General features: G+C 45.4%; 1 protein-coding gene across 1 annotated transcript; it reads left to right on the top strand.

Annotated features, from left to right (window-relative positions):
• The first annotated feature begins 458 nt into the window (after window positions 1-458).
• LOC117392999 (thyroxine 5-deiodinase-like) lies at window positions 459-3,857 on the top strand. The gene has a single exon (XM_055232073.1). The coding sequence runs from the start codon at window positions 746-748 to the stop codon at window positions 1,613-1,615; it is 870 nt and encodes a 289-aa protein (XP_055088048.1). The 5' UTR covers window positions 459-745; the 3' UTR covers window positions 1,616-3,857.
• Window positions 3,858-14,384: the final 10,527 nt, after the last annotated feature.

Below are 14,384 nucleotides of genomic sequence, written 5' to 3'. Positions count from 1 at the left end.
GTCAGGTGGAGGTCTGTATTACAGTGGGGTTGGTGGTGTCAGGTGGAGGTCTGTATTACAGTGGGGTTGGTGGTGTCCGGTGGAGGTCTGTATTACAGTGGGGTTGGTGGTGTGAGGTGGAGGTCTGTATTACAGTGGGGTTGGTGGTGTGAGGTGGAGGTCTGTATTACAGTGGGGTTGGTGGGGTTGGTGGTGTCAGGTGGAGGTCTATTACACTCTGCTCTCATGCACAGGGCTGAGCTGCAGATCCCCGTAGCTCCGGTTCTTTCAGGCCGGTGCCTCTCGTCTCTCCCCGGTCCAGGGCTCCTCTGTCACGGACACACGCTCTGATCTGTGCCGGTCTCAGTAGTGAGTCATCCGGGGCCGTGTGGGGCACAGCGCCGCCTAGCGAGGCTGCAGGTCGCTGCAGTATAAAGCGCAGAGTGAAGCAGTGTCCTCAGCTTCAGAGCCGCACACCGGCGCTCCGGAGGCGGCGTGACGCGGCTGTGCTCGCGGTGGACCCGGTCCACGTCTGTCCCTCGGACACAGGGTTGACGGGAGGTGATCCCCACCATGTGAGGGGGCGGCGTTGGGACGAGAGGCGTGTTTTTGCTTTCTCCTCTTTTTCCTTTTTTCATGTTGGAGACGCGGCTGTACCTGCTATAAAAGACTGTCCCAGCCTCACGCTGGAGTTTCTCCGCTCTCACAGGAGACGAGTGTCCGCTGCATGTCCGCCTGACACGGCTCCGGGCGCCTCCTCGGGACGATGCACGACTCCGGGGGGGTCCATATGTCCGGAGGGGTCCAGATGTCCGGAGGGGTCCATATGTCCGGAGGGGTCCAGATCTCTGGGGGGGTCCAGATGGCGCGGGCGCTGAAGCACGCGGCGCTGTGCCTGATGCTGCTGCCGCGCTTTCTGCTCGCCGCGGTGATGCTGTGGCTGCTGGACTTCCTGTGCATCCGGAGGAAAATGCTGCTGAAGATGGGCCAGGGGCAGGACGGGGCGGACGACCCGCCCGTGTGCGTGTCGGACGAGAATAAGATGTTTACGGTTGAGTCGCTGCGGGCGGTGTGGTACGGACAGAAACTGGACTTTCTGAAATCCGCGCACCTCGGGCGGACTGCGCCGAACACAGAAGTGGTGCTGGTGCACGAGCGCAGGCCGGTGCGGCTGCTGGACTGTATGAAAGGGAAGAGACCGCTGATCCTCAACTTCGGCAGCTGCTCCTGACCGCCGTTCATGATGCGGCTGGCCGCCTTCCAGAGGATCGTGCGCCAGTACGCAGACATTGCGGACTTTCTGGTGGTGTATATAGAGGAGGCGCACCCGTCCGACGGCTGGGTGAGCACGGACGCGCCGTTCCAGATTCCCAAGCACCGGTGCCTGGAGGACCGGCTCCGAGCGGCGCAGCTGATGCTGTCCGAGGTCCCGGGCAGCAACATCGTGGTGGACAACATGGACAACTCGTCCAACGCGGCGTACGGAGCCTACTTCGAGAGACTTTACATCGTGAGGGACGAGCAGGTGGTGTACCAGGGCGGCAGGGGCCCCGAGGGATACCGCATCTCAGAGCTCCGAAACTGGCTGGAGGAGTACAGGAACAATGAGCTGCACTCGGCTGTGCTGCATGTGTAACACCGCTCTCACACCGGAGCTCCTCACACACCGGAGCCCCTCACACACCGGAGCCCCTCACACACCGGAGCCCCACACACACCGGAGCACTCACACACAGCCCCTCACATACCGGAGCCCCTCACATCCCGCCCCACACACCGCCCCGGAGCCGCTGTCACACCGGTGCGCTCCGGTCTCTGCCTCTGGACTTTTCTCTGTTATGTCTATGCAACTCAGCCCCAGTGTCCGCGCGAACAGCTGCTCTCCCAAAATCTAGACCTGGAGCCTCGTCTCCATGGAAACTGTCACTTGGTCCCCCTCTGAGCGCGCCATGAGGACGGCTCCATGAGGACGGCTCCATGAGGACGGCTCCATCCTCGTGACGCATGACGCACTTTGGCGCGCGCTCTCATCTTTTTCCCAGTTTTATGTTTTGTTTTTTCATGTTTTTAAGCGCGGCGTGGTTCAGTAGCGGGGACATGTGACCGGGGCCCGCGCGTGTGGAGCCGGCTCCTCTGGCTCTTCTGTGAACCGCTTGTGTCCAAACCACAGCTGCTGCTCCAGTGTTCACCATGGCACATTCACCATGGCACATTCACCATGGCACATTCACCATGGCACATTCACCATGGCACATTCACCATGGCACATTCACCATGGCACATTCACCATGGCACATTCACCATGGCACATTCACACGGTGGTGTTTCTGTGCTGGACTCTTTTGTCTAAAGTGACGTGTCAAACTCCAGGCTCTGCTGCTTCTTCTTCTGTGCTCGTGTGACCCGCTCGCGCCTATAACAGTTATATTTTGTATTGAAAAGATCTATATAAATGGAATTAATGGGTTATATTACGTAGTGATCACTATATTTTTCTACTGTACCGAAAAGTGTGAGTGGAAACAAGGCTGAGTGCGCACGCGCTGCAAACATCACATCTGCACGAGATGATTTTAAAATACTGATGGTGTAATTTTGACTTTTCCTTTAGACTTTATATTCTTCTTAATATGTTTCATTTGTGTTTCTTAGTTGAAATAAACCTGCACTTAGTAAATGTAAAAACGCAGATGGCACATGTTTTAGAACCAGATCAGCAGGGCCGGCTCCAGCTCTCAGGGGGCCCTGGGCTGAATATGTCTCTGTGGCCCCCTCCTCTCAGGGGCCCTAAACTGAATGTGTCTCTGGGGCCCCTTCCTCTCAGGGGCCCTAAACTGAATGTGTCTCTGGGGCCTCTTCCTCTCAGGGGCCCTGGGCTGAATGTGTCTCTGGGGCCCCTTCCTCTCAGGGGCCCTAAACTGAATGTCTCTGGGGCCCCCTCCTGGTTCAGCTGCTTGTGATTCACATTTGACACATTCTGACTCTCATCACTTTGACCAGTTGTTTTTGTTTTTATCTGAACAACATCAGACTGAAAACATCCAGAACGACACAACTACAACAACACAACAACAACACAACAACAACACAAACATGTAAGAACAACACAAACGTATAAGAACGACACAAACGTATAAGAACGACACAAACAAATAGAACAACACAAACATATAAGGGGTCAAGATTTTTTGTTCTTTTATTTTTACTTTTTGTTTGTTTCTGGTGGATTTTAATGTGTTCAGTTGTGTGTTCAGTTGTGTGTCCAGTTGTGTGTTTCTTACATTTCCATGATGTCGGGTCCTTGCTCCGGTGTAAACACAGAGCTGTCCTCACCTCTGCCCGACTCAAAATCAAACACAGCAGCAGAGATTTTGCTGCTATAGATATAAAACAAATGAAATTGTTTTAGAGGATAATTACACTGTAAACACACAAGCCCTGTGTCCAATAAAACCTGATATATTGTATTATTTTCAATATAAATGTATGGGCTCTTGGGGCCCCCTGGTGGCCTCGGGGCCCTCAGCAGTTGCTCAGTCTGCTTAAAGGCTGGACCGGCCCTGCAGATCAGTATCGTTAAACCAGTCACATGACCTCGTGCAGCAGTGATTTTTGCATCGTGCAGGTTTGATTTTTTTGCATCGTGCAGGTCTCTCCGCTCTGGTGTCTTCTTGAAGTTCGGTTTTTAAAAGGCAAAAGCCAGAAAACTGGTACGGATGTTCTATCGACACTGGAGCGGGTTCACCTTTGGCACGAGGCCTCGCGAGATTTGGGGCGAGAGCGAGGGGACGATACGGCGATAACCACAGACTGATGATGTAACGCGTCTGAGTCCATGTAAAAATGAACAAATGTTTTTAATAAATGTCAGAACACAACAGGATTTTTGTTCTTATTTCTGTCAAAAGTGGAAGCAGCCAGATTATTATTATTTTATGTTTTTATTATTATTATTATTATTTGAGTAGTTCACTTTTGACATGCTTAAAATTTTGAGTTACTAATACTAGTAAAAACTCAAAAAATTAGATACTAAAACTAATAAATAATAAGATAAAAATAATAAATAATACATAAAATAAAATAAAATAAAAAATCATAATAAATAATAACAAATAAATTATTATTATTATTATTGGTATTAATATTAATATTATTATTATTATTATTTATTTATTTTTTATACTTGTGTCTGCAACTTTATAAACTGCAAATTTTCATTAAATGTTAAGTTTTAATAGTGTTTTTGGACTGAAAAATAAAACATGTTTTGGGCACTACTCCCCACAGCTGCTAATCCTGGTGTGGAACTGGAGGTTTCCATGGAAACACAAAGTTAAAACTATACTGTGGCACATTCTTCATGGACATAGATGTTTTCTGCTGTAGTTTGGAATAATATAGCAAAAGGAACAACATTTCCATGGAAACAAGCATGAGATGTCCTCCTCCAGGTTCAAACAGAGTCAGGTTTGTGGAGATGCGAGCTCAGAGTAAACACATGTTTTTCCTGTGTTTTTCAGTGCTATAAACATTACCAACATGAAAAAACATGCTTTCATTACAGTTTACTTTTCGGCAGAAAAGTTACACTCTGGGGCTTTAAGTGGTGGTCAGACTGTTGAGCTCTGAATCAAAGAGGAAATGTTACATAAGTGTGAAATATATCAGCATTCAATCTAGTTATGATTTCTGTCTCACTGGAGAAAAGTGCAGAGTTTGGGTCTTTGGTGAGAGTTTTTTAAAATGTGAAACAGATTTTATAAAATGGAAATAAAAGAACAAAAATGTTACTCAGTGAGTCTAAAGAAACACGGCCTTAGTCTTAATAATATTTTACACCACTCCCACTCAGCACACCGCTTTTTACAGTGCAGCTCATAAAACACAGGTAGAACAGGCAAACTCCACTTAAAAAAACACCACAAATAAAATGAGTGTGTTAACGACTCTGCCAGGGCATGGTTTTCAGTCTACAACACACACCAAACACAGGCAGAACACACACACTGGGACACATAACACACTGCGACACATAATGAGGATTAGAGCGTCCACAATGGGGCTACAGTGAAGCCTAATCACTTCTGCTTCATTCGTGTTCCAGCCATGTCAAGAGCCGTCCTCGCCTGAACCGCCACCGAGGGCAGCGGCGCGGACTCTGAGGAGCCGGGTCACCTGGTGCACGCCGCTCGCATCAGAACTCACACTTTTGTTCTCTCGTGGTTAAGCACTCTCACCTCACAGCGAGGAGGACACAAGTTTAATTTACATGAAGGAAAGAGAAGTCTGTGTGGAGTTTACATGTTCTCCCTGTGTGTGAGCATATGTATGTGTGTGTGGAGTTTACATGTTCTCCCTGTGTGTGAGCGTGTGTATGTGTGTGGAGTTTACATGTTCTCCCTGTGTGTGAGCATGTGTATGTGTGTGGAGTTTACATGTTCTCCCTGTGTGTGAGCATGTGTATGTGTGTGGAGTTTACATGTTCTCCCTGTGTGTGAGCGTGTGTATGTGTGTGGAGTTTACATGTTCTCCCTGTGTGTGAGCGTGTGTATGTGTGTGGAGTTTACATGTTCTCCCTGTGTGTGAGCGTGTGTATGTGTGTGGAGTTTACATGTTCTCCCTGTGTGTGAGCGTGTGTATGTGTGTGGAGTTTACATGTTCTCCCTGTGTGTGTGTGGTGTTGGCATGTACTCCCTGTATCTTTGTGGCGTTTGCGTGCTCCCCCTGTGTCTGGGTGAAGTTTGCGCGTTCTCCCTCTGTCTGGGTGGAGTTTGCATATTCTCTTGTGTGTGTATGTGTGTGTGGAGTTTACATGTTCTCCCTGTGTGTGAGCGTGTGTATGTGTGTGTGGAGTTTACATGTTCTCCCTGTGTCTGTGTGGAGTTTGTGCGTTCTCCCTCTGTCTGGGTGGAGTTTGCATATTCTCTTGTGTGTGTCTGTGTGTGTGGAGTCTGCACGTTCTTTCGGTGTCTGTTTTTGTTGCATGTTCTCCCTGTGTGTGTGGAGAACATGCAGGGGAGTCCTTTGGGTGGTGTTCACAGTAAAAGGCCAGTTCTCATAATGTGCATTAGTTTTAGCTCCGGCTAGTACCAGACTGATGTTTGCTAACCGGGCTGGCTCCAGACTGTTTTGGTTTTAGCTCCGCCCCAAACCACAATGCTCCACTGTGATTGGTCTGAACCACTAATGGCCCAGGCGCCATCGTTACAGTAGGATCAGTAGGATAGGACAGTAGATCTGATACTAATCGATATTAAACTAGTATCAAAACTAGATCCTCATTTTTGGCAGGTATTGATACTAAAAAAGTCCCATTGACAGAAATGCTTGAATAAAGAAAGAGTGTTTTTATGATCATCGTGGGATCAGGGTCGGTATCGAGTTTTAAGTCTATTTTAGTTCCATGACAGCTCTTGAAGACGGTAATATGCTTTTCGGGGTAGTAGGATTTTGGTGGTTGTCATGAGAACAGTCAAATTGAAAGTGAAAACTCCCCAGTGGACGGGCTGCGGCAGACGCTCGCCCTGCTGGAGACTCAAAGCCATTACCTCGTAAGTGTGGCTCCTCCAGGCCACAGACCAGGAGCTGTGATTGTCCCGGTCACTTTCACACTTTTATGAAATCACATTTCAACTCCCTCCTCGCTCGGGGCTCTGACACAAACTTCAAATCAAAACAAACAACGCCACAGGTGGTAGAGTAGCCAAAAAGTGTGCTAAAGAAAGAGTACTTCAACATGATATTAGAAAAGTATAGGTACTTAACAGTACTTTAGCACTTTTACTTTGAAATAAGTCCAGTGATGTGTGTTATTCTGCACATGTGAATCAGGAGTCGTCTTATATAATGAGTCTGAATCATGTTGTTCTGCCATTCTCTGTGTTTACATTCAGGTTTGAGTAATCCTCTGAGTAAAGTTCTGTTTTCACCTACCCCCTATCCCACCCACGGCCCCTATCCCTGCTCACACTCCCTATCCCCGCCCACGGACCCTATCTTTCTTTCTCTTTTCATTCATTTTTTAATATGTTTAAAGCCACAGTATGTAACTTTTAGCCACAGAACAGACTCAAATAAAAGCACGTGTTTTTGATTGTGTTATTGCATTGAAAACCATCGAAAACATGTGTCCTTACTGTGAGCGGACTCGCATCTCCATAGGCCTGGCGCTTATTTGGCCTGGGGGAAGGCGTCACCTGCTTGTTTCCATGGAGATGTTGTTCTTTTCTATTAAAGGGCCTATGTTACACAATTTTCTAATGTTGTTTACTTATCACAAACAGACCTGGAGTTGTGTTTTGTTTCATTCACACATGTTTAACACAGACTCTGCAGATTTAGGCTGAGTTCTTCTCTCAGACTGAAAACACTCTGTTCCACCTTGTGATGTCATCATGTGGTGATACAGGAAGTGCTCCACTGTGTTTTTAAACTCCACACACCGTCACTAGAATCATTTGGATGATTTCAGCTTCTGGAATTGTCAGTCTCTACTGAACTAAAGGTAAAAGAAGCTGTTAATTTGAAAACTACCACTTGATGACATCACAAGGTGGAACAGAGCATTTTGAGCTTTGGAGATGTTACAGACTAATAATCAAACATGTGTGAATGAAACAAAACACAACTCCAGGTCTGTTTTTGAGGAGGGAACAGCATTAGAACATGGACTAAAGCTCACAGGGGTCAGTTTTGTGTGATATTAGACCTTTTAAATTAAGAATGTTACAGAGTGCGGTTTTTACTTTCTATTTTCATGGAGTCGTGCAGGTGATTTTCCATCCCCAGGGAGTAATATTATGAGTTTGGGTTTAGTTTCTGCCTGAGGTTTGAATCCCAGAAGGACTTGAGCTGATCTCACGTCTGATCTGAACACACACATCTGATCTGAACACACACGTCTGATCTGAACACACACGTCTGATCTGAACACACACGTATGATCTGAACACACACGTCTGATCTGAACACACACGTCTGATCTGAACACACACGTCTGATCTGAACACACACGTCTGATCTGAACACACACGTCTGATCTGAACACACACGTCTGATCTGAACACACACGTCTGATCTGAACACACACGTCTGATCTGAACACACACACGTCCCCAGGCGCTGGTCACATGATGCATCATAACACACTGTAAAAATGTAATATCTTTTTCCAAATCAATTTAGACGCATTTACATCTGGATAACACCGTGAAATGCTTCTTATTTTGGTATAACTTTGACTTAAAAAAAAAAAAGTTTTGCGGTGGAATATTTCGCATGGCTCTTAACATAACTTTATTGGTGGTGGAGGTGGGTCTGGCTCCTGCTTGTCTCCATGGAGATGTTACCGGCTTGGCTAGAATGTTCCAAAGTATTGCATTAAGCATACCTGCGTATCTCCACAGGGACGATCAGGTCATCAGGCAAAGTGACAGGTCAGATCTCTGGAGAGGTGAGCCCAGGATCTGAACATAAACAAAAAAAAATTAAAAACAGAACTAGTTTATTTTCCTCACTGACCTTGTGCATTCAGAGCATCCCAATGACTCACCAGGATGAGTTTATAAGCACTTTTCACAGCTCTTCACGACATATCTGCACTGGGGGAAGACACATTTTGCTCAAATACATCGAGAAAATTGGGCACACGGCCTTTAATGTTATACTGTGGAACATTCCAAGCTAACAATATCATATCTAGAGAGACAAGCAGATGGCAGACTCACCCCTAGGAAAGTGACAGTGTAGTGTAACGGCTGAAAACCTTTCGTCAGGCTGTATACGAAAGACAGAACGCAGGGTGGAGTCACTGAGCTTTATTCCTGTGACAAACAAACAAATACTAATTAATATGTTTTCACACGGGGCGCACTGGCTCCCCCTGCAGTCTCAAACATGCTACTGTGAGGGGAAGGGGGAATTACAAATACATACTGGCCATGGTACTACAATTCCATTACACAGGATTTACAAACTGCATTGACTCACAACTATATAAATCATATCTGAACAATAAAATAATTTAGAATTTATTTGGGTGGTAAATGGGGTAATTATTTGGAGAGACAAATGCACCAATTACTGTTTTACATAAATAAAAATATAATCAAACATACCTGTGACAAACATATAGTTAATAAGTCTTGGCTCACTGGCTCCTGTAACCATGACAACAGCAGGGTAAGATGGCGGCTCATTTTCGCGGCATTCAGCTCCATGTAACAAAACAAAGCTAAATGAAAAATGTACAATCCAAATTAAACTTACAAAACTTAGAATTAGCACTCCAAAATACATTAATTACACGTGAAAACACTGTCTTATCAACGTGTGTTCTTGTATTTATGCTCACAGTAAAACATTTCTATAAAATATGTTATTTTCAACCTCAACAGAACTCACCCTCTGCGCTCTCAACATGCTACGTGACAGCGGAAGTGAAACTACCAAAATAAAATACACGGGAGAAATGCGCATTTCCGGTTTTTCAAAATAAAACGTCAAAGTGATGAAATTCATATAAATTCAAACGAAACATAATAAACAAACAAGACATAGTAATAAATGCATTTTTAACTTTGTTACATCAGCTTTAAGTAAACAGATTAATTGTGTCCCCCATTTTGTTTCAGTTATACGTGAACAAAATGGATGTGACGTCCTGATCCGCCGCCAAAAATACTGAAACAGTTTTTCTGACTTTTGTCCTGATGAGAAGGTGAGATATAATTACAAAATAAATCCTAATCTATCAGTTATATATTTCTCATGCTAATCTAGATGGAGTCGTCACTGAGTCTGCATAGCGCCCCCTGGTGGTTTGGTTTGGCACATACACTCACATTATACATTTATTTTGTGTGCAGTGAGCAGCAGCTGGGTGTGAAGAGGCCACTTGCCTCAGTACAGTTATGATTATGAAGTACTGTGTGACTCACGCTGCGTTTACATGAACTGTGATGACATAATAACAGTTGTTAGCGAGGAAAGCTAATAGTTATTAGCAACTCATGAGCATCAGCAGAATGTGCAAAACACTTTAACAGCAGAATCTGAATAACTGCAATTTTAGGAAGTGTGTTTTTACAAACAAAGCAAATGTCACAAGAACAACAAGCAAACACGAATATGAGGAGCAGACTGCAGCTCCTCTAGGACAGGAGCAGCTCCTCTGGACAGGAGCAGCTCCTCTGGGACAGGAGCAGCTCCTCTGGGACAGGAGCAGCTCCTCTGGGAGACACTTTACATTCTTTTATTTAATAGAAAGACATACAATAAATAATAAACAAACAACACTAAAAATGCCTGCGTGTTCTGCTGCGTTTCCAGACGCTTAAAGTCACTGTACAGTTTGCTGTGTTATTCTCTACTATTTAAGTCACAGCTGCCCGGGGGCAGACTCAAAGAAGTGAGGCTGCCAATCTGCTCCATCAGCCCCTCAAACCATTAACTCCACATTCACACTAGGCAATGTTGTGAAGTGTCTTGCCTAAGGACACAATGACAGTTTTTGCGCCGTATTCTCATCCACGTCCTGGGCCTCGCTCAGACCAGAGTCAGACGAGACCTGGAGGTTTGACCTGGAGGTTTGACCTGGAGGTTTGACCTGGAGGTTTGACCTGGAGGTTTGACCTGGAGGTTTGACCTGGAGGTTTGACCTGGAGTTTTGACCTGGAGGTTTGACCTGGAGGTTTGACCTGGAGGTTTGACCTGGAGGTTTGACCTGGAGGTTTGACCTGGAGTTTTGACCTGGAGGTTTGACCTGGAGGTTTGACCTGGAGGTTTGACCTGGAGGTTTGACCTGGAGGTTTGACCTGGAGGTTTGACCTGGAGTTTTGACCTGGAGGTTTGACCTGGAGGTTTGACCTGGAGGTTTGACCTGGAGGTTTGACCTGGAGGTTTGACCTGGAGGTTTGATGCACGTCCACGAGACTGAAGCTCAGATCCACACAGGCCCAAATCTACAACAACTTTAAAAATGAACTTTTAAAGTTGTAAAATCTGGGACATAAAGTCTTTTGTTCCATGTTATATTTATTTATGAAGGACGACGTGTCAGATATTCAAATCCTCCATCACTGATACAATTTTCCTGTAGCTGGAGGAACACGCAGTCAAAGTTTGCATGTTCTTCCTGTGTCTATGTGGAGTTTTCCTGTTCTCTAGTTTTATGTAGTTATTGTTCAGCTCAGAGAGAATCGTTTTAGGTTTAAAACAAACTGTATTTCAGCGTTGAAACTGGCAATCCAAATGAGAGTCATGTGATTCTCATTCTGCTCTCTGATTGGATCATTCAAATACCAATTATCACATAACCAGCTTGTCCATCGTGTCCAGTGTTTTTGTAATTAAGAATAAACCAGCATTACATTTGTTATCAGTAAAAGTGGAAAAGTCTGCGTCGTATCCAAGGACACAGAGAGGTCATGTTTATGAAATGTTCCACACTGTCGCTTTAAGTTTGTTGTGTTATGTTTAATGTGAAAAGTTGATGTCTAAAGTTCTTTGTTTACATGGATTCTGAAAGCGTCCGCTGGTTGAACGGACGAATCGCTCTCTCTTGTTTTACCTTTTAGCATTTTGAGTTGTTTTTTTTGTTTTTTTTGTTTCCGAGTCTGGCAGCACATCACCTCAGCGTGGCATGTGTTTCGGGTCGCCGTGGAAACGCGGTTGCTACGAGATGATCTGATCCAGAGGCGATCGTGACCTCGCTCAGATTACAGGCAGCTGAAGCCGGACGGCGGTGGAGCTGATCGGGCGTAGATTACCTGAACATGAGCTTTGTTGTTTGGCCGTACAGCGACGCCCGGACCCCCCATGACGTCATCGCACTGCACTGTAAAAAAAAAAACACACACACACAAAATCTAGAAATGTACGTGCGTTATGATGACTCAGACTAAGTAATATTACATCATATATCGCCGTAGTGAGGTCGCAAAAAGCATAAAACTGATTAAACGGCTCATGCCTCTAAAACATTGTCATTGTTAGCATTATTATATTTAAGATTTGACAAAAAAATATATACAAATCTTACTGAGTTTTTTCTAGTTTTGTAAATTTGGCAAAAATTATAGCCAGAGACTGTAAATATAAATGCACATCGCTAACCTGCTAGCCGCTGCAACGTTCCAAACAGGAAGTGATCATGGGCGCACTTCCTGCTCCATTGACTCTGGCTCCAATTCACTTTCTGCGTATAAACTGTGCCCTCTCTCTGTCTCTGTTGCTTCAGACTCATTCTGGTCTTAAATGTTCGTATTAACCCTCTACATGATCCTGGGGTTTTTATTTCACTATTGTGTCTGTAAATCAAGATCTGAACATTAATAACAGACAAATCAGGTCCTTCTTTCCCCGACGTCGCTCCTGTTAGCGTTAGCAACAGGTTTGATTGACAGAAGGGGCGTTACCTTCAACAGCCTCTGGATTGGCTCTTTGGTTGCTATGATACTCGTGGTCCTAATATCAAACTCGTCTCCAGATTCTCCTCTGAATCTGCTCCAGCCTCGATTCATCTGGAGCTGAAGCTGTGGTGACGTCTCACTTTTTTACACAGTCTCCAGGTCTGTTTTTGAGGAGGCCACAGTTTTATAACGCAGCTTAAATCTCATAAAAGTCCATTTTGTGCACCTCAGGACCTTTAAATATAATAATGTTAATGTGACGTGTGCTAATTTCACTCTTTTTCCTCTTTTGTGCAGCGTCTGTCCCAGTGGAACATTCACAGTCGTGCTCTCCATATGCACAGCCTGTTTCTGTGTGTGACGCCAGGCTCTGACGCTGGCGCTCACAGGCTCCTCCCGCACACTGTAAAAACATCACTACACCACCTTGACCCCAGTCGCTGAGGTGAAGCTGAGGACGAGGAGAACAAGCAACATGAAGGTGGAGAAATGCGAGGACAAGTCACAGTGAAGGATCAGAGCTCGACGCTAAACCAACCAAATAAAACAGAAGTGAACGACGTCTGCTCCATCTGCAGGTCCTTTAAGGACACACACTGCAGGTAAAACAGTAGCCAGGGCAACAGTGGCTCAGTCGGTAGAGCGTTCATTCTCTGATCTGAAGGTTCCCTTTGTCCTGCTGTTGTTGTGTCCTTGGGCAAGACAGTTAGGCCCATTTTTCTCAGTAAACACATCTGTTAGGCCACAGGAGACTTGGAACAAACTGTTGTTCAAAGTTTTTCAAATACAAAAATAAGAAAATTGTAAACACTGTGTTTCTTTTGACTTGTATCTTAACCCCAGAGCGCCCCCTGCTGCATAAATGTCAGAGGAGCTCCTTTTTTACACATGTCACACACAAAACGCTCTTTGATTTACAGCATTAAACTGTTTTTTATCTTTTATAGATTTAAGCTGTAGCTAAAGGTGTAGTTTTGTTAAATAAAGATCCATATTTGGAAATCCGACCACAAGTCTCATAGCAACCAAAGAGCCAATCAGGAGTGAGCCTGTTGAAGGTAACGCCCCTTAGCAACGCTGTCAATCAAACCTGTTGCTAACGCTAATGCTCTAAATCTCTAATTCCCTAACCAAGACTAAACCAGGACTAAACCAGGACTAAACCAGGTCTAAACCAGGACTAAACCAAGACTAAACCAGGTCTAAACCAGGACTAAACCAGGACTAAACCAGGACTGAACCAGGACTAAACCAGGACTAAACCAGGACTAAACCAGGACTAGACCAGGACTAAACCAGGACTGAACCAGGGCTAAACCAGGACTAAACCAGGACTAGACCAGGACTAAACCAGGACTAGACCAGGACTAAACCAGGACTAGAGCAGGACTAAACCAAGACTAAACCAGGTCTAAACCAGGACTAAACCAGGACTAGACCAGGACTAGAGCAGAACTAGACCAGGACTAGACCAGGACTAGACCAGGACTAAACCAGGACTAAACCAGGACTAGACCAGGACTAGACCAGGACTAAACCAGGACTAAACCAGGACTAGACCAGGACTAAACCAGGTCTAAACCAGGACTAAACCAGGTCTAAACCAGGACTAAACCAGGACTAAACCAGGACTGAACCAGGACTAAACCAGGACTGAACCAGGACTAAACCAGGACTAGACCAGGACTAAACCAGGACTGAACCAGGGCTAAACCAGGACTAAACCAGGACTAGACCAGGACTAAACCAGGACTAGACCAGGACTAAACCAGGACTAGAGCAGGACTAAACCAAGACTAAACCAGGTCTAAACCAGGACTAAACCAGGACTAGACCAGGACTAGAGCAGAACTAGACCAGGACTAGACCAGGACTAGACCAGGACTAAACCAGGACTAAACCAGGACTAGACCAGGACTAGACCAGGACTAAACCAGGACTAAACCAGGACTAGACCAGGACTAAACCAGGTCTAAACCAGGACTAAACCAG

The sequence above is a fragment of the Periophthalmus magnuspinnatus genome, chromosome 24 (assembly GCF_009829125.3).
Source record: "Periophthalmus magnuspinnatus isolate fPerMag1 chromosome 24, fPerMag1.2.pri, whole genome shotgun sequence".
Lineage (NCBI taxonomy): Eukaryota > Metazoa > Chordata > Actinopteri > Gobiiformes > Gobiidae > Periophthalmus > Periophthalmus magnuspinnatus.
This window is presented reverse-complemented; position numbering and strand designations above follow the sequence as displayed.